The 25,756-nt window shown below is 39.3% G+C and overlaps 1 protein-coding gene across 1 annotated transcript in view; it reads right to left on the bottom strand.

Moving 5' to 3' along the window:
• Nucleotides 1–25,756, bottom strand: part of grid1a (glutamate receptor, ionotropic, delta 1a) — a 438,914-nt gene that overhangs the window by 122,816 nt on the left and 290,342 nt on the right. Inside the window, exon 4 of the mRNA XM_041789876.1 lies at nt 22,848–23,053. Coding sequence (XP_041645810.1) covers nt 22,848–23,053 — 206 coding nt within the window. The remainder of the gene's footprint in view (nt 1–22,847; nt 23,054–25,756) is intronic.

The following is a 25,756-nucleotide window of genomic DNA, read 5'->3' as shown; positions in this document are numbered from 1 at the left end:
GTATAGAGCCATATCTCTCAAATGTGGGTGTTAACACATTCCTGTGAATGATACTTCAAAGGCAAACATGAATATGCATGGGCACATGTTGGACACTGACTGCTCCATATTTGTATGAGAGCAAAAAGAGAAAGTGAAGCGGGTAAGAAAGAGGATCAGGACACCTGACCTGCAGTTTATATTCATATTCTTTCCACTGGGGCTGTACTTTAATTGAACATTTTCTCCAGAGCTTTCTGGCTGTGATCGTCTGTGTGCCGGGTACCAATACAGTACTTGTTTTCCAAGTGGTTGGCTTTGCAATTACCCTTATAACTCTTACTGTATTTTGAGTCTGCCACTTGGGAAATGGGCAATAATCCTGAGCCCACAGCAACAATTTCACACAGACAGAACTTTCTGACAATATTGGCCGCTTTTGGTATAATTGCATCTCATATTATGCTGCCGGCAGACAAATATATAGAGTGATAAAGCTATTAAGAGACAGACAAAGTAACTGCGTTTTTGACTATTAAAATTCAAGCACATAATTGTTTCACGAGAACTTGAAATGGCTGGACTGTCTCGACAACACCAAAATCATGATTATTCGATGTCTGAGAGCTCTTAAGACGTCCTAACATGCTTGACTTTGTGCTCTGGTCACACTGTTGGCTTACTTACTGTAACAAAATGGCTCAACTTTGATATTTAAAGGACTTTTGACAAGCATGCACAACTCTAGAGGTCACCAGATAAATGAGACAGACTTCACCAGGCACATTTTACGAGATTTCCCTTCCTGAAGAAATCAAAATAGCCCGAGAGGTTTACTGTTTCAATAATGCTAAGCATGACTCATAATCGCAAGCATCCATCAAAGTTTATCACCCGCTGCCAGCATGCAGGAGCCTGCGTTTTGGGTGCTGTGGCTGAAACACATCAAACAAGGTGGATTTTGTTCCCTTCCCTTGATGGTACTGAGTATTGGAAAGCATAAAGGACAAGGTTAGAGTGATCACACAGGCCGCGGAGCAATCAATTCTGCCACCGTTGAGCTTTTCATCACTTTCCTCCTCATCATCACGATAATCACTTTTACCTCAGGAGCACAATGTTGAAGTTATTTACCCTTTGAAGGCCCTTTCACACATTTTCAAAAGTTCTCCAACACTGATTTATGTGACGGGATAAGCAGGCACCTAAAATACACCACAGTTTTTTAATTTTCTGGCATTACTTATGAAAAGGCAAATTATTTATGAAAAGCTCTTTAACTTCAGCAGATGATTCATACTTGGAAGAGTAATAACAATCCATCAAGAGGAGAGCTTGCCAACTGCCCCCGATTCTCAATTTTAATACCAGAGTTTGGATATACAACCATTCCTCTTGATTATTCCACTGCACTATGAAATATGTACCTGAGGAGGAGCTTTTATTTAGGCTTTGTCACAGTAAACTACTTTGTTACTAAGTGTTCTGCTGGAGGCACTACAGTGTATGCCTTCAGCATAGCTCACACTGAAAAAATTTAAAATCATAATGTTGGAGACCTAACCTGATAAGCCATGTGGACTGTTATGCATATCTGTTGCATGGGATTTATTTCACATCCATCAGTGAAGCAGTCCATATAGACCAGTGGTTCTCAGCTGTGGGTTAGGACCCAAAAGTGGGTCATGGAGCTATTTTCGGTGGGTCGCAAATGTATGTCTGGAAATAAAAGGTGGAAAAAAGTCTATTGAGTACTTAATTCCTTACTAGACATACGAAATACATTTTCTTTTACGCTGTTTTACTGTGATAATGGGCACATTTTAGTGATGAAAGTATTGGTACTACAGTATCAATATCTATATTTAAAAAGTAGTCTTTTGGTATCAGTCACCCTAACAAAGTACCAATACCAAATGAGTATTTTAAAATACATTTGGTCAGCGCATGCTTCTCTATCTCTCTCTCCTGCAGACTGTATTGCCTTCACTGCTTGTCCTTCTCATGTGACTTTGGAGACCAATCGGACATGTCTATCCTGCTGTACCATGTGACTTTGGGGGACCAATCATATACAAGTAACAGATCTCAGCAGCTCCAATCGTGCACATATGAACCTGGCTGTCCTTCTCTCTCAGTGTAGCCTCTAATACAGTTTCAACATTGTAAGATAACATAACAAAAAGTACTCTGAGGCCACATGCCAGTACAACAAATTGTACGAGGACAAAATGGTAGAAACATTAAAAATATATATATTTTGGCAATCTCTGATGACTTATATTTCTTAAATTCTTGCTTGAAACTAGTGGCTATAGTTGGCTAGTGTATCCCTCCTATCTAAACTTTTAAAAAGGAATTAAATGGGGCATTTTTATGTTGTAGATGGTTTAATTTTATTTAATTTGATTTGCTATAATTATTTCTTTTAATTTATTTCATTTTCTACCTGAAACTTCTCTGAATAAATTTCTGAATGACCTGGGTACATCTTTTAATGTACCTGAAACGTGTACCTTTGCAAAGTTTGATTGTCCAGTATTTTATTTTTTTCTTCAAAAGTATTGGTATCTGTATCAGTATTGTAAAATTACAACAGAACTATCGGTATTGTCTTGATTTAAAAAAAAAAAAACAGTATCGTCAATACCTAGTGGATTTGAATTTCACAATATTTCAAGACTTTCATCTCCTCCTCTTGCAATAACAAAGCTGCCTTTCCAAGGAAAATAAAGTAATTCCTCAAGATCTCTGTAAAATTGGCAGAAATAAACACGTTATCATGGCAAAATGGGCTGTCAAACATATTAGTTTTGTCTTCACTTTTTTAAGTCATATATTTGGTTATAACCAACATCTAAGCTTCAACATTTTTCATTTAACAAACATGAGTTGCCAGAAATTTGGGTGGCAATTTGGCATTAAAGAGCCAGGTGGGTTAGGGCTAGACCAGCTGAGATACAGACTGTGTTTGGGAAGGGCAGAACCTTTCAAAATATTTAAAATTCATGTATTCAAATATTCCATCTTTTTTAGCAAAGGTTCTGGACATGTGTAAATGTGATATTTCATTTTTTTTTTAAATGAATTAACTCACCTGGGTACATAGACAGACAACTACAGGAGCCTGGGTTCCTTTAGAGATGGGGCCTATATGGGTCTCATATAAACTGCCCAGATAGGGTCCCATCCAAACCCCAGGTAGATCTCATTTGAAGTCCACATGGGCATTTACAGGTGGGGCCATCATGGGACCCATATTTGCATCCCAGCTGTAAACCATATGGGGCCCACATGGACATGCTGGCTTCCTCTCTTCCTGCATCCCCCCTATCTCTCTCTCTACTTTTCCCTCCATCCCTTAACAACCCCTAAACAACTTTGACAGATGGCTGTTCATAATGAGTCTGGTTCTGCTTGAGGTTTCTACCCATTATAGGCTTTGCCACCGAAACTTTGCAAAATTTTACTTAGTGCAGAGCTGGGATTAATGTTGGGTCTTTAAAGATAACATAGAGATAATATGGTGTAGCCTTTCCCAATTTGGGCAATCACATAGAGTTTCAGAACTGACCCATAACAACGTAATTGTTTTGCCTTGAGCAGCAGAAAGAATCAGAGCATGGTACCACTATTTGGGTCTTTACCTTTTCATACAGAGCACAAAATAGGAATTTTTATGTTAGAAAATTGCAGCAGGAGAATAAAGGTATCAAATTGATCAAACAGTGTATAACATAATGTAACACAAGCAGAGACATGACAGAACAAATGGAGAAAGAATATTACAGAACAAAACAAGGCAGCAGAGAGGGGCGAGGACAAATGAACACAGGAAGAGAAATGAAGACATAGACAAAAGTATACAGTGCAATAAGAGAGGAAGAGGCAAAAAGAAGATGAGGTTATAAGAAGAGAGAGGGAGAAAAAAACAAGGGCTGAAAGATAAAGTACCCATGTAAGAAGAAACATGAAACAATTAAGATTGGAAAAACACAAAGAGAATAAGAGGGAATGTCCTGTAGAAAGGGACAGGAGGGGAAAAGAGAGACAAAGAGAGCGCAAAGAGGAGGGAACAGAGGGCAGGGGAGGATGAGATGTAGGACAATGATAGATCGTTTTCTGGCAGGCTCAATTTGTCACGCTGTTATTGGGAGGAAAATGGAATAGAGGAGCGGCAGAGGGGGTCACAAGGAGAGGACAGGGGGTCCAGAGGTGGGAACGTTAAGCCAGGAGGAAGAAACGGGTGCAGACTGTAAGCGAGATAAACTCCACGCGCCTTTTCACCTCTGGCCTTCAACAGATGATCAGTGGGGTTACAGTGTCAGATGACTCCATCCCAGCAACCAGTGTCTCACCACACACTGGGCCACCAGTTGATATTCAAAGCTCATGTGAGGTGCTTGAGGCATGTGTCGAGATGACGCCCAATGTGGAGAATGTGGGCAGATTCTGTTCTTGTCCTGTTCATGTTTGAAGCATTTTCCTTACAAAGCAATCTCATCCTTACTTATTTTCAGTGTCTAATGAACAAATCTTGAATCTTTGGCACTTTAAAAAGTTTAGTCTGACACTGGCCTGAAAAAGTGATAACATATAAAATAAAATCAGGACTAAAGAAATAATCTGACAAAATGAAGTAGGCTAAAAGAACTGAAAAAGCAACACATCATGCCACCGTCTAAAGTAATGCAAGAACAGATGAGAAACAAAGCCACTTAATCTTTCAGTCTGAAAAGGGTTAAAGAGTCATTTCTAAGGCTTTGGGACTTCAGCCAACCACAGTGAGAGCCATTATCCACAAATAGTAAAAACTCTGAACAGTCAACCTTCCCAGGAGTGGCCACCCTACCAAAATTACTCCAAGGGTGTATCAACAGCTAATCCAGGAGATCACAAAAGAACCAAGGACAACATATATAGAACTTCAGGCCTCACTTGATCCAGCTAAGGTCAGTGTTCATGTTTCAACAAGAGAAATACTATTTGGACTGACCAAACAAATGTTGAACATCGGGCATAGAACTAACACAGCATTTTATAAAAGGAGCATCATACCTACAGTCAAACGTGGTGGTGGTAGTGTCATGGTCTGGCACTGCTTTGCTTCTTCAGGACCTGGATGACTTGCTGTAATTGATGGAACCATGAATTCTGCCCTCTACCACAGCATCATAAAGGAGATTGTCCAGCTATCAGTGTTTGACCTCAAGCTCATATGCACTGGGATTATGCGGCAGGGCAATGGTCGGAAACACACCAGTCTCTGAGTGGCTCAAATAAAATATCAAAATGAAGAGTTTGGAGTGGCCTAGTCTGATTAAGATGATGTGTTCTTGAAAACCCAGAATTCGGCTGAATTAAAACAGTTCTGCAAAAAGAGTGGGACAAAATTCCTTGACAATGATGTGAAAGAATCATTGCCAGTTATTGCGAATGCTTGCATGCAGTTGTTGCAGCCAATGGGGGCACAACCACATATTAGGTTTGGGGGCAATTACTTTTTCACATTGGGCCAGGTAGGTTTGGATCCCTTTTTCCCCTATAGTAAATGAAATCATTCGAAACTGCATTTTAAATTTACTTGGGTTATCTAAGTCTAATGTTAAAATTGGTTTGTTAATCTGAAACATTGAAAAGAGATTAATATGCAAAAGAAAGAAATCAGGAAGGGCGGATACTATTTCACAGCACTGTGCATTAAGAGTGATCCATCTGAATTTCAGACTGCTCTGATTCATATAAATAGTTCAATATTTTGGACACAATATCCTATTGTATGGGGAAACTCCCAGGACAGCCAAGCAGGCATTCTGAATAATAACCAAACTGCAACCTCTGTTGTTAAAAAAATGAAGCCAATGCAGCGGTGCAGAGCCTTGGTGGGCTTACAGTGTACAACGGGTGAACAACTTTCTTTTATTTGTCTGCTTTGGTTGAAATAAGGACACTGAATAATGCATGATTAGAGGTAAGGCTGATGGGACTACAAGCCATCATGATGTAGCTGTTTGTCAGGAGGCTAAAAACCTGCCTCAGCTCCACCTCTTCATCATGTTAGTAAATTGATCTTAAGTTAGTTTTGATTAAAAAAATATTGCTGATACATTGATAGAAAGTTAGTTTAGTTTTAATCACAAACTAGATTATTTTCTACAGTGAGAATTTCATGGTCTTTTTTGCCTTTGTGTAACATGAAGCCCATGTTCATGTTTCTTTTTGCAAATTTTAAGACCAAAAAAAACCCCAAAACAAAACAAAACAAAACAAAACAAAAAAAAAAAAAACAGAGCATTAATGCATTAATCTCAGTGTGATTGAGGTCCATAATAATTTTATCCAATTGCATTAATCACATGCTTTGTGTCTTGGTTGATCTCCTGTGTGTTTTTTATTTGAAGAGGAGGTTCTTTGTATTTTTTTTTTTTTTTTTAATCTCTCTCTTTGATCTCCTCTTAAGCGCCTCTATGAGCCGTCACACATCAGAGTATCCCTTCAGTTTCATGATTGGTAACGTGGCTCTTTGGCATCCGACTAAAGGCCGGCTCAGACTACATGATTTTTTTGGTTGTTCACGATGGCACCATGTCAGACTATGCGACCAAAATCTTGTCCCATCTTGGTCGACAGCCTGGCTACACTACAAGAGTGATCCAGACCACTCAGCGTATGATGACGTCACCACCGTCTCCACGACTGAGTGCGAGTTCACAGGTTGTCGGGGGCGGGCCAAAGAGTGTCAATCACTCTACAATAAAAGTGCTTTTTGTGATTGTAAAAGTCTTTTGCTCAAAAAAAGGAAAATAAGAAGCGATGATGGATTGGATAAGATAATAAGTATGGATGTATCAAAAAGAGGACAATATAGACCGGCTCTCCTTCAGATAGAGTTTAAGGTATGCATGTGATAACGTAAATAAAATAAAAAAAAATGTACACATTAGTTTAGGAATAAAAGAGGATAAAAGTGGTATATCTTGTAAATGATGATGCAAAGATGAGGAGCAAATGTTCTCCTGTTGTTAGGCGTCAGGATTCACGTTGTTAATGTCAGGTCAGGGTGTCAAACTAGACGACGATGTACAAAAAATTCGGACATGCTAGTCTTGCTGAATCGTGGTCATGAGGAATCGTAAGGAGTCTTGAGTGTGTTGTTAGTTATGTCACACTACAAGACGGTTTGTTGTTCCCGACTCTTAAAATCGGGCCCAAGTTTTGACGACAAGCAGTGTAGTCTGTGTAGTCTGAGCCGGCCTTAAGTATGCTTTTGCAAGTGAGTGACTTTTTTACTGTGCTAACACATTTTTGTCCTCTTCTCTTGCAGTGACTTCTTCTTAATGCCAGTGCTTCTGCCTGCCACCACCCAGCTCACTCACCTAGCTTTGTTTTACACCATTATCTCCAGTTATATAAACTCCTTTTACTTTCAACCTTGGCTCGTGCTCTGCTTCTGGGTCCTAGTAAGCTAATTGTCACACTTTGTCTTTTTCAGCTTACTTTGGTTAAACCACTGCATCGCTCCTTTATGTCCCTTTCAAATTAAGATACTCATGGACAACTCAGTTGATGCGTCAAAAGTGATCTGCACCTTGGGATAAAAAAAATTACTTTTTCCAGTTCTTTCTGTCCATCATCTGCCATGTCTGTTTACTCTAAAATTGAACTGATCATGAGAGATTTCGTTAGATTTAAAGTTTTAAGAGTCAGGACTTTGGTTGTTCATGAATGTGGCTTGTTTGTTTGTGGTGTTCTGTTTGGGTTTTGATGTTGCTCTCCATGCACAACAGCAGTGATCCCCAGATGGTGGCCCACAGGCCGGGTCTGGCAAAGAAGTGCAAATTATCTGGCTCTCATGGACCTTTGTGACAATTTTACACAAAATGTTGCCAGCTGTGTCCAACCCCACCCGCATCCTGCAGGGACTCTTTCAATAAATATTCAGAAAAACAGACATTGCATTAAAATTAAAGAAATGGTCATATAAGTGGGTTCACTTAAGCACCATTTGAAAAAGTTTCCTCCCTGAATGAAGAAAAAAATCTAACAAAACACCCCGTCATCATGTGAGCTGGTGCCATGAATGGACAAAAAAACAGATGAGAGCTTCGGATTGATTTAACTCGCTCAGTAATAGAAATGTCAAAGTAATATTTACCGACCTTATTTACAAATCTTTATTTATTTTAAGGTCAAACAGAGATGGAATTTTTTCCTGGTCTCTGGAAAGTTTGGGCGCCATAAAAACTGCAGTGCACTCCCATCAGCTCTAGTAAACAGTAGGCTAATCTTTTGTGTAATGACAATGTGCTGTTAACATCTTCATTTTGTGCTTACTGCAATAAGGCCATTTTGGAAAAAGATATTTTTTCCCCCAAAATAGCTGCATCATGGCTCAGCGTCTCCACATTCCAGTGAGTGATTGGAAACACAATAAGGGGAGCTCTAAAGCTGCCTAAAAAATAAAACTGCTTAAAAGGACATCATTTGAGTGCTGACTCCACAGTTTTGTAAGCCTTAAAGCTGTGCCTTTTGACATGTTTACAAAGCATCCCATCTTTTTGCTGCAAGAGGACAGGTTTGCCCATCACTGCCAACTACAACCAACAAAAAACAACAAATAAACTGTGATTTCTTACACCAAGCCAACGCTTGTGTTATCTTATTTAATATGAGCATTGAAAAGTGCTTTAAAGAGACCTTACTTTAATCTGGGATCCTAGAGCAGGTGTATTATCAAATCCAGGCGTGCTACATATGTTTCTCTTTTGGGTGTGTTTCAACAAAATGCTTTGGCCTAATTTGTACAGTCTAACATTTTCATGTTGAGAATTTAAAAATCTTCTGCTGAGGATTTTAGAGGAATCTCTCCTGTCGATTTATGATGAAGTTTAGTTATTGAAGGAGTGCACCATCAGCTAGACAAGGAAGGGTTCATAAAGTTTAGTTCAATTCCTTAAAATGTGTGATCCATTGAGGACACTTGGACCTTTTAGAAATATGAAGTCTTGATTGTTTGCACTACTTCTGAACAATATCTTTTCCTCATCATTTCAGAACTTTATTCTATTTTACATTTTTGATGATAAGAAAAAGCCATAAAAATGCAATTTTTCCCTCTTTGACAAAAAGCATCAAATAGCAACCTTAGAGCCCAGAGCTCCCATTTCTAATGCACTTGGCATTCAAGTTTCCTTTTTTTTTTTATCATATATTGGCACTTTGCCTTTTATGACTGAACAGCTGAAAAAGGCAGAAAACAAGGGGAGACAGAATGAGAAAAGACATGGACCAATACCAGGAATCAAACCTGCAACCAGTGCATCCAGGACTACAGCCTGCTCTACCCATTGAGATACACTGGCACCCAAAGTTCCCTGTTTAAAAATAAATTGCAGATGAATCTTTTTTAAACCTGGTTTAGCATTAAAGTCTTTTCCTAACAGATTCTGTGTGCTCCACTTTAATAAAACATATTCCAACACAAGGCCAAACTTGTTAATACGACAAAAAAAATCCATGAATCTGTGGATAGATTTTAGTGTACTCTAACAAAACCGTTGAGTCTTTTGCATGTTGCTTTGAGACTTTCTTGCCAGAGCTCATTTTTATTCATTGTCCTAATGTGGCCTTTTGGGAAATAACGAACTGCAGCTTGAGATAACCTGAGAATAAAATTCATGTTATGAATATGCACAATAACAAATGCATACATTTGCATACATATACATACATTCAACAGCTGCTTTATTATAAGTACATGTGTATAATGTAATATGATGCAACCTAAAGCTCTGCCAAGCTTAAAATATTTCAGCTTTTGTTGACACTTCTACAGAGGTTACATTTCTTCATGTTTATTAATGAGGTCTTAGTGGGTGGCAATTTTGTACTCAAGCAAATTATTCTGAAAGGTCTTTTAATTGGACTATTATATATGTAAATGGGTTGGACCAAACATAAAAAGGCAAATCTCAATTCATAATCAGGTCTGGTTTAAAATCACTGAAAACAACAATTTCAATTAAAAAGGTAGCTAAATGAATCCCTCCTTGAAAGTTTTAGCCAAAACTGATCATCTTGGTAAGGGTCTATGTGCTGTGAAGTGTTGCCAAAAAACCTGGCTTTTTCTTGTACTGCCAAATACATTTAATAGTGAAAAATTAACAGAGTACAGTTCAGAGTGATTAAAACACCTTTTTTTTTTTTTTTTTAGAATTTTAGATACCTTAACGTTAAATAAATTCAACATCAAGACAAAATAAGGATAACTTTTAGGGCTAATGTTACACTTTTTGCATTGGTATGTATTCTATCTTTGATCTGTTCACATCAAAAGTATCAGTGTTTATTGGGAAAATGAGTAAGTCAGCAGGCAGCTCAACTTGGAAGCAAGCCACTGCTCATGTTAACGCTGATATTCTGGTGACATTTGTCAAGTGAAAGGTCTCCTCTGCTGCTTACCGTCATTGAATGAATGGAACAGACAATGTCTACCAGGTATATCTCCTGTCTTCTACGGGATAGAAACATATCACACGCAATCAGACAATCAAGATGTCTTTCTGTGATGATGAATGAATCGTTTCCAGTATAAAGACAGTCTGCTTCTCAGTCATCTTTTACATGATTGTCATGATTTTGTTAATTGTCCTCGTTGAATGTTATATGTATGTCTATGTATATCGTCCCTTGAATTGTGTATGACGGAGCTGCTGTCTTAATGCAAAACAAATTTCAGATCTTGCATCTGACAATAAAGTATTATCAATCAATCAATCAATCAATCAATCAATGATTGCATTTCCATGACCACTACTGTCTATGAAGATAAAACCAATGAACCACCTTCTCCACCTACCAATACAGGATCTTGCTTTCTTGTGTCATTTTTTTAATCTTTAAGTCCATAAATGGAGTACATGTTTAAGTCCCTTGTACTGAAGAGTTTTCATGCAGCTGTAATTTGTAGCATGTAGTTATATTTTGTAAAGGTAAAAATTAAGACTGCCAGTCAACAGGTGCAGATGTTTAGGGCCACAGAGCTGACAAACTTTAAACCACAGCAGTAGCTCAAATTGTGCAAAGTTTTGAAAGTAGCTAACCTCCTGAAGGAAGCCCTGTCTGGAAGCTCTCACTCTATAGCTGGGCTATTATGTATTGCATGAAGGGCCGTCAATATGAGGGGAAAAGGTGAAAGCTTTCAAGAGCACAACTGCTAGAGCAACGAACACCTTGTTAATCCTAAATATAAGCAATTAAAACATATGAAGTATATACACATAAATCCAAATGCTCTCTGAAACTTGAACCAAATTTCTATACTTAACTAATTTTCACTTCGATGTAGCCAGTATCCAAATTAAATTCCCCCTTTAGAACAAGGTAAGAGTCAATATATATTATGTCAAATGCAAAAACAACATTCATAGGCTTGCCACACATGACCTTAACAATTAATATAGCGATATGGAAAAATGAGGAAACACTATACAAGCAGTAGCAGTTGATGTGTGTATGATGTCAGATCCGTAAGGCACATATGTTAACATGAATAATTCTGATTTTAGGAAGGGTCTTTTGCTGGATTGTTCTGGTACTCAGTTGTTTCTGTGGGCAGGCCTGATTAGGTGAAGCATTCCTGTATTTTCTTTCCCTGAATAATTCATCTTAGAGTGATAAAGGACAGAACGCATGAGTAGGAGGAAAAAGGGAAGAAAGACAGCAAGTGGAGCAGATGACAATTAAATGTGGGAGTAATTGGCTTAATGCTTGTGTGGCCTTATATAGAGGGAAACCACCTGTATGACAGAACTTCCTTAAAGTTATTTGACTGATATAACAAGTATTCATCCCCTGGAGGTTGATAATTTAATAAATCAATCATGGCAAATATAATTTGGCTTTTTTGACAAAACATTAAAAAAAAATCCTCTCTAATGTTTAAGTGAAAACATATTTCTACAAAGTAATGTCAATCAAACATGTAAAATGTAAAATAGGTGGCTGCATAAATATTTATCCAAATATCCAGCCAAGTGGTAATAGAGGTGTCACAATTAGGGAAATGGGAATCACCTGAGTGCAGTAAATGTGTCTCAAGTGATTGTGGTAGACACCAGTCACTGGTTAATACGTTTTTCTGACTACCATTACACCACGGAGACAAAAGAACATTCCAAGCAACTCGGAGAAAAGGTCATTGGAAAGTTTAAGTCAGGGGATGGACACCAAACACTGCACACACCACAAAAACGCCACACCCACAGTGAAGCACAGTGGTGGCAGCATCATGTTGTAGGCATGCTTCTCAGTAGCCAGCCCTGAAAGGCTAGTAACAACAGAGCGTAAATTGAATATGGGAAGTTCCTGTAGTACAATTTAATCAGTCTTCAAGAGACCTACAGCTTAGGAGAACATTTATTGCACATTAATGCAGAAGGCTGATATAATTTGAGATTATTTTCCCCTTGCAAGAACTGATGTATGTTTTGGCACCACAGATATGATAAACTGATGTAATGTTAAAGAGCCTGTGAGACTTGATAGCAATAGCTTGAAGCTATTATTGATTTTCAGGACTAAATTGACTCCATGGTTCCCGTGGTCAAAAAGCATAGAGCTCCTCAAAAGGTCCCTAGTTCCTGGGGAAAGTTCCTGCAGCTGCAAAGCACCTTAATGTAGTGACTCTCAACTAGTGGGTCGGGGCCCAAGAGTGGGTCGTGAAGCCCTTTTAAGTGGGTCACAAAGTTGTGCCTAAAAAACAGACTATAAAGCCCTTTTAAACCATGCTTGTTTTATTTTGTCTCTTTGTTTTGCCACGTTTTGTACTGTCTGACGTCCAAACTACACTGTTTTTATCAAATAAAGCTCATTAGTGGAAAAATATCAGAAATTTGTGTCACAGTTTCTCATTGAGGGTTGATGGTGGGTCCTTAGGCTCAATGAGTTGCGAACCACTGCCTTAGGGAGTAGGGACTGAGTGTATTTCAGACACGACGCCTGTGAATTTTTACCCAGGACTCTAACAGACCGTAGAATTGCCAATGAGCACACTCATCTAAAAATAATGCAAACAATAAACAGGATTATCATCCCAGACTCCACACATTGTCTGTTTATACAGGACAGATTATCTTGAAACTGTATAATCTCTCAAACCTCGTCCTCGATTTAAATCCTGCATTCTCCCATCTGTGCACCCTCACTTGCTGTTCTTCATCTTTGTTTGTCACCTTCATAAACTCTCCATGCCTCTGATTCTAGATGATGCCAATCAGCCCGTTACATTCTCTGGCCTTTATTTGTATTCCGGACCAGGCTGACTGATTCTTGCGGGTGGTTGCAAGTGTGTTTGTCTATGAAAAAAAAATATCAGGCTGAAAAGCACTTTTGGGGCTTTGTAATTATACCTGGCCTCACTCATTAGCACTAAAGGAGGGGGTGTAGACAGAACTGGCAGTGATGGATCAGGGGGAGGAATGAGAGGTGACGCAGTGAAGGTGTACGCACATATTTGGGCATCCTTCTGTGTGCAATGTTTGTGCCAGTACTACGCTCCCCTGCACCAACATCATGCTCTCTGTTTCAGGTTAATGAGTCATGCTGGGATAAACACTTCCAGGTCGAGGCCGGCTTTGTTCAGTCTGGACATCCAGGTGCCAAACACAACAGTGCAGGGATAGTTGGGGGAAAAAGTGAGAACAAACACAAGGGGAAATTAGGACACCTTAAAGATTATTATGACTTTTAAGAGTTTATGATTTATCTTAGTAAAATGGGCTTCTTTCGTTAAACTGAAAATGCTGTCAGAAACTAGGGCAGCAGTACAAATGGGGCAAAATTTGGAAGGAGTAAACAAAAGCTGAAGCACTAGGCAGAGAAAATGAAGACATGTCTAGACACGGCTGTTCTAAAGAGAGGAACTGTGGACAGAAAATGGCTTTTGCCATTTTTTATGGTGGGATATCTATAAAGTGCTGCAGATAATGGTAGGAAATAATTTTGGAATTAAAACAGTGCTCTAATGGGTTGGGGGAACAATGTTTTATTAAGATTTTGTACATTTTTTAAAGTAAAAAAAATACTGAACTCCCCGAACCTCCCTCACAATAAAGCTCACACAATCCTCAAACGCTCATTGTGTTTCAAGCTCCTGACACTCTGACTTTGACAAAACAATCATGAAGGACACAAAATGCTACAAAGTGGGAGCTCACTGTCAAAGACAACTATGGCTTTCACTGTCAGAAAAACATTTTTGAAGTGTGAGGCCACCGGATGTGTGTAGGGTTTTGTGTCCCATAAGATGTCATGTCAATGGCACAGAATCCCCAAGCAAGAAAAAAGCCATCATTGCTGCCTTTTTTTTTTTTTTTTTGCAAAGCACCTCATAATGGCCTGTCAACTTTTGGACGCTTTGAATTGCCATCCACAAACGTTGGTGACACTAAGACTGAAGAGTCCTTGGCATCAAAACTCAATTTCTAGCAAGGGCAAATGTTTTTATTATAGCTCACACTCCACTGCCACACGGGTCTATTTTAAATCAGTAATTCATGGTCTCAAGTCCTGACAAGTGAATCTGCTTCCAATACAGCTAGCTCTCCTTCCATGAAGCCAAATGGGTTCACAGACTATTTCGAAAGCACCCCATGATCTTGTGTTTATTCACAAAAAGAGAAAATACAAAGCCGCTCGCTGCTGTGAGCTTTTTTGGCAACCTCTCAAAAGCAAGTGGACAAAAAAGAAAATATGAAAGGTATAATTTATTGAACTAAATCTTTTTGACCAACTAGTGTCATTTTTGGAAGCCTTATCCAAGTAGTTTTAGACAGACCAAGATAATCAAATTGGGTTTTCATGCTACAGTTCAGCAGAATAGCAGAACTGACCTTGAATGAGTCACAAACAGCCCCAGATTTTGCTTTTACAGGGAATACGGCCATCCTCCTTCCTTTAAAAAAATGATGTGTTGAACAGGATGTTTCAGCAGGCAGAGACAGTCCATGAAGAGACAGATTTGATCTATAACCTAAAAGATGGCATAAAGTAAACCAGTACCACTCATGTGGGCGCCTTGAGCCGGTTACAGTATGCTGCTACCAAGCTTGATGATTTTGAAACCTTTTTTTTTTTTGGTCAGACACTCCCTAGCCCCCCGTCTGTGTCCATTGGTTCTTACACATGAGACCATTTATCCAACCGTTTAGTGTCATTTCATTGGCTGGTATGTACACTCACCGGCCACTTTATTAGGTACACCTTGCGAACTGGATCCCCTTTTGCCTTTTGAACTGCCTTAATTCTTTGTGGCATCGTTTCAACACGGAGTTGGAGATTTTGTTCCATGTTGACATGACAGCATCACGCAGCTGGTTTGGTGTCTGCACATCCATGATGCAAATCTCCCGTTCCACCACATCCTTAAGGTGCTTTACTGGACTGACTGTGGAGGCCACTGCAGTACAGTGAACTCTGTTAGTGTCATCACACGCTGACACACGTGTGTCACTCTGCAGCCAAGGTCAAGCAACTATTTAATATCACTGCAGAGTGCATTGCACAACCAATAAGGGAATGAGTTCTGCTTCTTTATACAGCCACTTTAAAAAGGTATGTTTGACATATTAAAAGCAAAATGTATAAAAATGCAGGGTTCCTTAAGCTGGGAAAATATTGTCCAAAAAGTGTCAAAACATGATTAAATTATTGTTAACTGAGTAGCATAAGCAATTTAAAATTTTGATAATCAGAGCATCTCTGTGTGAAATTTTGAAATGTCACTATTATCTGATCTGGCAGAGAGCCTCAGAGGAGAAACTTTTTCATTCAAGTTTAAAGAGAATGATGCTAACAAGGTGCAATCTTGTCTTTGCTCATTTTTGAGGGGAAAAAAAACTCTGCTTCTTTCCAGCTGAGATCATTTTAGCTGTCACCGCAGAAGAAACTGTGAGGAAACTGCACACGTTTTATCTTTTCCATATTAAACAAATACTTTGGGTTGCATTTGCACATTTATAAGATGCTGATTAAAACACTTCAACCTGTCAGGATCCATTCTTTAATTATATAATGGAACAAACGCCATTTTCTGTCAACAGGCTTTAAAATCTTCCCTACTGTCTCTCAGCACTTATGTCTTTTTTCACAGCTGTCTTTTCCATTAGATTTCCCCCATTACTCTTTCATACAGAGGAGCTTAATTATGCTGGGTGAGCCCCATCTAGCTCGTATCTTTCTCATCTTTGACCTATCCTCCCTGCATCCATCTCAACCTGTCTTTTATTTCTCTCCCCTCTCTCTCTTTGTGTACTTGTCGTTTTCTCTTTACCCTCCTGCCACCCTTTGCAGCATCTTTTCCCTCTCACGTTCCCTGGCAGGAGACAGCAGCGCTTGTCACTCTTGTAGCTCGGTGTAGCCGCCGCACAGGAGGCAGACCTCACCCGGTCTCCCTGCTCTATCCATCAATGGGCCTGCAGGGCTGGCATGCCAAGTGACAACACCCTGCTCTGTTTCCACTCACATCGACAAGTGTAGGAGGACGGAGCTGCACAAACACAGAGGAAAACACACTATTTGTCTAATACAGACCAAAATGCTTGCAGGAAATCCATAAGAGCAGCATTTATGCCATTATAAAATGATTTGTTTGTTTAACTCATAAAGAAAGTGGTCCTAAACATTTACATTCAGGACAGGTATCTCAATTTCTGAAAGCATTTTAATCAGAGTTTGTGAAAATGAATGACTATCTCCCAAAGCCAGAACCCACAGAGCCAAAAATCTAATTTGGATTTCTCCAAGATATATAGCTCCAAGCTGCTCTATGACAATTACTTTGAGAGTGACTTTGGTAACTCATAAAACGTGTCGAGTTTTTCTACCGAAATGTGTATCATCCCTCAAAAGTGATTCTGCAAATGTTCACTAATACAACCCAAGGACATACTTGTGGAAAAAAGGACAGTCAAAAGCCTAAAATTCCACTTTATAGCTCTCTAAAAGTCTTGCGTGACTTAAGAGAGGTTCCCCGATCATGAAGGGAGCAGAGAGTAGCCGGGTGTCAGGAACGAAGTGGCAACCGAGCTGACAGTAGACGCTACATCCTCTCATGGCCAAAATGAACAAGAGACGACATGGCAACTGTCTAGACGGGAGAAACACAAGAGCTGGAGAAACCGCCAGCACTGTCAATTACATATGCATGTTGTTCAAAGTATGAGAAACGACTGTAGCCTGAGAGTAGGCCTGGAAAGTGACGACCGACTAATGACACAAAGTGTTACTCAGGGAAGGAGAGCATCCTCAGAGTTCAATGGAGTGGAATATGGGACTTTTGCTAATAAAGGCATGTCCTTTAAAGTTAGGAACATCTTAAAAGGTCATTAGTTTTATCCAGCTATATTAGTGCCTCTCTTTATTTTTCATGTGTCCAGTACACGCTGTGACATCTTCCGTCTCACTGGCAAATTACTTTGCAGAGAAATTTGTAGACATTCAATGAGAATATAGACCCCTAGGCACAGACATGTCAAAAACCCCAACAACAAAGATACCACTTCTTTTTGGCATTGTTTCAACACAGTACTTTTTGTCTGTGGTACTTTTTTGGCTGACTGCTGAGGTCAGCCCTACAGGTGGGTCTGTCTGTATCTGACTGAGTGACTGACTGACTGAGTGAGTGATGCTAGTTTAATAGTCATACCATACACAGTTGGGATTGGTTGTACAGAAAGCCCTCTGTAATGGCTGCTTCCACTGCTCTAAATACCTCAGATAGAGCTTTATCATTGCATCCCTTTTACTAGAACTAGGCCAGGTTTCTGTATGAAGTAAGAATAAAAACAACCCTAAAAGCTTTTCATATCAGGAAAGATGTTTTCACTCTTCTGATGACCTGCTCCAGCAACACTGATAGCTTTCTGTGACAGAAAAGATGTTTTCTCTCTACTCCCGGTCCGCTTCAGTATGGCTTTCGAATCATGATGGTGGGCTTATCAGGTATATCTAGGGCCTACTGCTGCATTAGCTTTTTGCTCGGATGTTGCTGTAGGCCCACTGCAGTTTACTTGGAACTGGACCGCATTTCTTTTTAAAACCAGAGCAGAGAGCCACACTGAAAGCTTGTCTTGGCAGAGAGGAGGTTTTGAGCATCCCTTGCAGTGATGTATCCCCTCCCCACACAAAAGCAGCAGAACAAAGGGAGGATATTTTCTCTTCACTGTTCTCTAGAGCTGTTGATTACTCGATGTGTCTGTGTCGGTGCCTTTGTTTTTGAGTATGACTTAAAAATTTAAGTAACCCCTTACAATAATAAATTGGCCAAATTTTCAATACTTTTGATCCTTTTCGATATCACTTTTGAAAAAAATACAATATTGTGATCATAATTGATCGCACTGAAAAATCCCAATGTTTAACAAAAAAAACCCTACATTTTTTTAAACAAAGCTACAGTGCAAGAAAGAAAGATATCTAAGTCAAAATTGTGCAAATATATCAGCAATGTTTCAGTCTCAAATTTCTGTCAATGTATTTTGCAATCTAGATAGTGTACAGGACTTTGCTCACCATTTTTGGTGATTAAAAATATGAACTTAGACTCATTTTGTTACAAACATGCTTTGAATTGAAAAAGTATCTGACATCAACCAAATAAATCTTTGTGAGGCAAATGTCTGCGTAATGGTGAGCTGATGCAGTAGCTAGTCCCCAGGGCACATCGTGCTTTGTCGTTATTAAATCCACATTTAAAATGCCAAACTGGTATCAAATGAAGCCATCTGGGAGCCAAACAATCAGCTCTACTGAGCAGAGCCAAATGATCTTGATCTCTTAAAAGAGACAGATTGGGCTGGAAGTTGGTGAGACAGACATCAGCAGAGGAAACATGGATAAGATCAGAGTTTATTGAGCTAATCCATGCCAAAACTGTACTGAACCAAACTGGACCGCTTTGTGGAAACAGACCATACATGACTTTTGTGTGACACTGCTCATCCAGGCTTCAGATGGAGGCATTTTTTGCACCATTTCTCTATGCAGAAATCACTTTTCCCCCCCTAAGGGTTGTTTTTGATTGCTGCGTGACATTTTCACCTATTGTTTGATTTCCACTGTCATATTAAGTTTTAAGTTCTGGTATTATGACAACAGCTAATGTAGCTACACAGACAATGTAGCTAAAGCTAAGCTATGAAGCTATGTAAGCTACTTATTTAAGTCATCTACATAGGTAGGTAAAGCTAATGAGCTTTAGCATGTATGCTAAAGCTCATGTTGCTAAAGCTAATTTAGCCACATTTGTCAATGTAGTCATGTTAGTTATGTAACTAGTATAGCTATGCTAGCTTTAGTTAAAGTTAAAGCAGCTAAAGCTAGCCACAGTTCATGTAAATACTTCTAAACTGGTCTGAACTTTTACTTTCTTTTATTCATGAAGTGTTTTTTCTGAAGATGCTTACTTAAGCTCGTATTGTTTCTTTAGAGCATCATAGATATCTTTTAAGTACCTTGCATTCCCTTGGTAATTTGCTCATTGCTCTTTGTTGATGTTTTTACAGTCATTTTTGTCTTTTCCTATTCATACCGAGTGTATTTGAAGTCCCTTGTAAGTCTTTTTAAAGTGGTTTTCAAGTTCGTCATCTGCAGCCATTGAGTCTTTTCTTTTCTTGTCTGTCTCCGCGGTAGTTTAAAATGCTTCTCTACAGCCGTGTTTCTCTGTAGTCATTTTGTGTCACTTTAAATGTAGGTTCAGTAATCATCCATGTAAGTAGGTATGAAAATGAATAAGTGAATAGAAACACAGAGCTGAGCAGATGAAGAGAAATCAAAGTGGAGCTACAGAACTTTGAAAGACAAAGATGAAAATAGGAGGAAATAGAGCACATCTCAGCGGTAAACAGAAATATGAATATTGTACAGCTTACCAGTCTCATACATTTTCATTTAAAATACTTAACACAGCAATAATGCACCGTTTACAATCAAGCCATCATGTCGTCTTCTAATCCCCATGGAAACTTCCTCTTGTGCTAAAACACTTCATGAGTATCCTCATCATTATTCTCCATTCACATATTAGCATATTTACATTTTCTTCCTCAGTATCTCTGGTGGGAAGTGTGTACGTTCAGTGACAGCAGTTATTAATGAAGCTCTGATGAATTAACAAATCTCCAGCACTCCTACTATATTAACATATTCACACGTTCAGTTTGGAGATGTGCTTTGCGCCTTCTTTCTAGGTTCCCATGATGCTTCATGGTAATTGTATAATGAATGATAAAGAATATAATGTGCAAGATTAAATGAAATGTTGGGAGAAGAAAAGGTGTCTGCAGCGGTGTGTATGTGTGTTGAAACAGGATTCATCAGAGTAGAGGAAAAGATCAAAGCTGTATGTCATTAATAAAACTTGAAAGCCTTGGCGTATTCACAACCTGGGCTCTGATTTATTAATAAGTACTTCATTTTCAGATAAATAGTGGAACATTTACACAAAGCTAATTGGAATACATGTGATGTTTTTGGCTTTTTTATTTTTTCACAGCTTTTGCTCACTATAACTAGAAACATTTGATGAGTCAGCGCAGAAGATTGGGAATACATATAGCATAGACATTAGATGCAATCACATTTATGCTGTATTACCAGTGGTGTTTCCTCCCGAAAGCCAAGGGAAACACAGCTCCCCCAATTTTTTTTTCAGAATATGACTGTCATTTTAATAACGTTCTTTGACAGTGTCAGTGACTTTCCTTGTAGTTGTTCCTATCTCATATTTTCCCTGCTTATCGTTTCCCTCTATTCATGAAACAGCACCTCTTTCCATGTGAAGTAATCAATGTGTAGTGAAACTATGGTGGCCGTGGCTATTTTGCTCTTTTTATATCTCAGGGAAAGCCAGTAGAAGTTTGCATCCCTTTGTAAAAAAATATTGAAAATTAGCCAATCAAACCAGACCATGGACATGATGCTGCCACCAAATAATAGGACTCAATCAACACACAATTATGTCAAAGTGAAAACATATTTCTACCAAGTAATGCCAATTAAACAGAAATATGTAAGGTAAAATAAGTGATTGCATAAATATTCCCCTCCTATTAAAGTGATGGACCTGATTCAACAGAGGTCTTGCCCTTTGCATGGCAAAGAGAAAGCCTCCGTTGATGAATACTCGGATTAAATCTCCACTTAAGTTCCCCAAAAGGCATGTAGTGGACTCCAAGGTAAAATGGAAGAATGTTTGTCAGTATGATGAGACAAAAATAGTGCATTGTGACCATCAGACAAGATGATAAACATTCGGAATCACCACAAACACATGATCCCCACAATGGTGGCAGCATCATACTGTGGGGATGCTTTCCAGCTTCCGGCCCTGGAAGGCTTGTAAAGGTAGAGCATAAAATGACTGGGCTCAATGCTGTGATTGCAGGTGCATCCACTAAATGCTGACTAGAAGGGGCTGAAAATTTACACAGTCCCTCATTTTACCTTACATATTTCTATTTAATTGACACTTTTTTGTAGAAATCTGTTTTCACTTTGGCATTTAAGAGGTTTTTTGTAAAAATATTTTGTCAGAAAGTCAAAGTATATTTACTATGATTGATCTATATAATAGATCAATCATGGACAAAACACCCAATGGGGGTGAATACTTTTTATATGCACTGTGTATTAGTCCCATTGGTTTATAAGATAAAGACAAATTTTATGTTAAGTGTCAGACTGCTAAAAGCTGTTAGCTTTTATGTTGCCATATTTCTGTCTGTAATGCCTCCATGCAAGTACATTCTCTAATCATGCTAAAGTACTAGTGTGTTTTTATTCATGTGGTTGACCCATAAGCAAAACCCTAGCTGATGATTAAAGGAGAACCTTTGACTTCCGGTTTGTCCTTGACAAGAAGAACAAAGGGGGAAGTTTTCTATTACAACCTATCTCAATAAGTTCTAGTTTATTGGTGTTTTTAACAGTAATGATCATCAAAGTTAAACACAACTGCTTTAAGGAAAAGGCAAAAGTGTTAGTGTTGTAATAGGCAGGGTGGGATGAAAGAAGAAAAGATACACATCAAAGTAAAGAGTTGGATGAATCACCTCCCACATGTTCTAGATGCTAGATTTAGCATCATGATATGAAGGAGAGAGGTAAGCTCATACACCTGAGTACAAATATGAGCCGGAGAACTTTAGATCTTCTGTGGTAACACATAGTCTGCTTTGGTTGAACTGTGCCAAGGGTTCCAGTACCTAAAAGAAGTATTCACCCCATTGGATGTTTCACCTTTTTATTGATTGAATGAAATTAATTATGGCCTGTATAATTTGGCTTTTTTGACCAAAACCTCCCCAAAAACACCTTTTTAAACATCAAAGAGAAAACACATTTCTAAGCAGGAAGAGCCAAGTGCGTGCTTTGCAGAAAAATACATTTTAGCTGGCCAATTATATTTTATGATACATTTCATGCTAAATTTCAGCACCTACAATTCGGTTTCTTAACATCCTAGGCAAAACCCATCTCATTCTGATCTCTGCCATCTGCTTAGGGGGTTTCCTGGAGCGCATCGTGGTTGCAGACAGACAGTTGCCTCTTGTTTCATCAGCTTTACCAAGAGACAGATCAAATTGGTAGACTCCCAATTTAAATTGAGCAATTTGTGTCCTATTTCTACATTTTTTGGTTGTTTGTTGTGTAAACTGTCTTGATTTTGGAGAAGGGAAACATGGCAAATGTGTGTTTCTTGGTAATGCTTGCCATCTTAATGAAAGGGCTTGTTTTCTGTTTCTGGTCTTTTGCTCTCTCTTTGCCTGTTACTCACTCTTGAATGGAGAAAAGTGTCAGTAAAGACCTACCTGGTGAATGAACACCTGTGCACCTCGAGGGCTCATGAGCAACACAGCCCGCCGTAGTGTGTCCCGGTATCGGTTTAGCTCCTCAGTTCGCATTGTGTTGAAGAGATCTGTAAAGACACGGCTGACGTTGCGGTCGACCCTCTGCAAAGAAACATCCAGACCCAGCCGAGATGCCTGGTCCATAAAGGTTTGTAAACCTCGGATATCTATAAAGGGAAAGATAGAAATAAAAAATCGGTTATGGTGGGGTGAAAACTGACAGAGATCGAAAAAGACAAGCCCTTTTGGCAGAATCTGTCTCATGGAGAACTCTATTCCCTCAGCATTTAATCAGAATTATGGCTACACAGCCTGCACTTTCAACACCTGCACATAAACTCAATATTCTTAGGCTTCATTCCAAAGGCTTCCAGGCAGGTTTCGTTCTCTACTCCTGATCCAAAGCGTGACAAAACACAACAAGCCCTCCTGTCTTCTCTGTTTCCTAGGGTTTACAGGATACGAAAACTGCAGGCAGGTGTTACTGTCCCCAGAGATCTCCCTTTGTGTGTGTGTGTGTGTGTTTCACTGTACAGGAAATTGCTTATAAGAAGCCTGGGCTCCACACACAAATCAAAGGTGATGTGTAGCAGAGGGCACACAATAAGCACACAGATCCCAGCAGTCACCATGTGCCAAGTCATGCCGCATTGTCAAAGACAGGTTGGAGAAAATCACTATAGGGCTAGACCTCTTTACTGCATCCACAATGGCTGTGTCTGTGGGGCGATGGATGGCTGGGTTTTCCCCCTGTTGCATCTCTGGAGGTTTGATGAGTCATCCAGTGCTCCAGTGCTTTAAGAAGAGTTGATATACAGAGACACAGAAAGACAAACTTGTTCAAGCAGCCATATGGCTGCATAAATGCACTACACACACATTTATGCACACGATTACACACACGCCTACAGTATTATACTGCAGAAGTGCATTGTCCTTATTTGAGTCAATATGGCACAAAGAACTCATTTACTCGTGGCAAAAGGGGAATTATGGTTAATAAGAAAACCCTTGACCTGGTCTGAGCAGTGAAGCAGCATATGGGTATAGTGACCCTATTTCTTCATCTTCATCTTGGGGCAAAGTGGAGCCACATTGTGACCATATGAAGTAAATCAAGAGGAATTAGACGCAGTGCTCATTTTCCCCCTCTCATCATTGTATTGCAGTTTATACTTTTAGGATACTCACAATATAAAAATGTTCAAAGGGCAGAACAAAGAATGAAATTAAATCATTCATCATTTTGAAGTCTCTCCAAACTCTTACTGCAGCGCTCTTCGAAAAACCCTCCCAAACACACAAACACACCTCTTAGTTTCTTTGTCTCTAAATTAAAATGATTACCCTGGGTTGTGCTACTTTGGATACAGTTGGTAATAACTCAACCTCCGAGCAATACCTCTTTCTGTATGAGCACAAACACAATTTTTAAGTTAATCAAAGTTCCTCCTTTACTGCTCCATGACTGGACTGTTGCAATTAACTTCAGCTACAATATTCTCTAAACACATCTGAGGGAACATGTGGTTGTATTAGCAATAGGCTTAGCATAGAATCTGATTTGAGTGTACTCTGCTCTTCTGTTTGAGACGTCTCTGTTAGGAAACCTGGAGGCTGTACAAAGATAAACCTTCTGCGTATTTGTGATCACTCAATAAGGAGAGAACTGACTTGTCATACACACAAATCAACAAGCCGTGGAGTTAGTGACGCTTATTTCTCATCCTACAGGCTTTCTTTTTTCTGCTGTCTGGAATGAAGGGCCGTGTATTGAGGATAATATGGATTTTACACACCGCGTGGTATCTTTGAGAAAACTGACATGAATGCACTTCATCCTCTTTGTGTATTAGTATCAACAGACTACAGGATGTGTTTTGAACAATCCCTTCTGCCAGATTGTTGGTGAGCCTTAAAAGTGGGTGTTAAAGTGGGCAATCTTAAGAACAGGTGGGAGGGGAACATCATCAGAGGATCGCTGGGTGTTTTGGCCTCTTAAATGCTACACACTCACCAGAGGTGTCCAGCTTTAGAGCAATCAGACCCTGCCTCCTCCTGAAAATTTCTTCTGAGATGGGGTTTGGTTGGATTGTGAGACAAGCAAGCACTGATACATTTAAGTCATATTCACAAGCTGCTTCATCTAGCTGCTTCTGAAGCTCATTTGATGGTTTGCTGACGGTGGATGAGGCCACACACCTTCTGAATCCCACCTCAGATGAGTGCACATTGGCATCCCATCTCCACTGCTTTGTCTATGCCCCTACCTCTGCAAAGCACAGATTTTGCTCTTCATGGGCCACCTCGGTAGGGTCTTCCCATGGGACCATGAGTTCCATGATGTACATTATCCTTACTGATGGGGTAGTGTAGATCAGTGCAGATCTGGTTTAAGGTTGATGAAGGTGATTTTAGGTTGGAACACCATTGTCTGGCTGGTATCCACTACAGTCTTCTATGTCAATCTGGGCATTCATTAGCAGATTATTCTTAGGTGTCCAATTTCTGATTTCCTCTGAGAATGTTTTATTTTTTTTTGACCTTTTCAGACAAAAGCTATCCTCAGGGACTTGCCTTCTTTCAGGGGCAAAAGTTTGTGCATATTGCTTTCTCTCTAGAGTTGATGCAAGTGCAAGAGACTGGTCTTACATTTTGTCCTAATATATCTGAGTTTTGCTGATGGGCTGTTACCACTTAGACCCTTGACAAACAACAGGAGATTCTTTGGTGATGAGGGCCATGAATGAAAATAATGCTTCCACATTCTTTAACATAATAATATTTTAGTTTTAAACTGTACAGAACATGGATGTCATCTTTGTGAAATCAACCACTGGTTTCCAAAGTGGCAGGCTGTTGCCATTATG

This window comes from Cheilinus undulatus, linkage group 6, assembly GCF_018320785.1.
Source record: "Cheilinus undulatus linkage group 6, ASM1832078v1, whole genome shotgun sequence".
In the NCBI taxonomy this organism is placed as follows: Eukaryota; Metazoa; Chordata; class Actinopteri; order Labriformes; family Labridae; genus Cheilinus; species Cheilinus undulatus.
The sequence above is the reverse complement of the archived record's forward strand: the minus strand, read 5'-3'. Positions and strand labels throughout refer to the sequence as shown.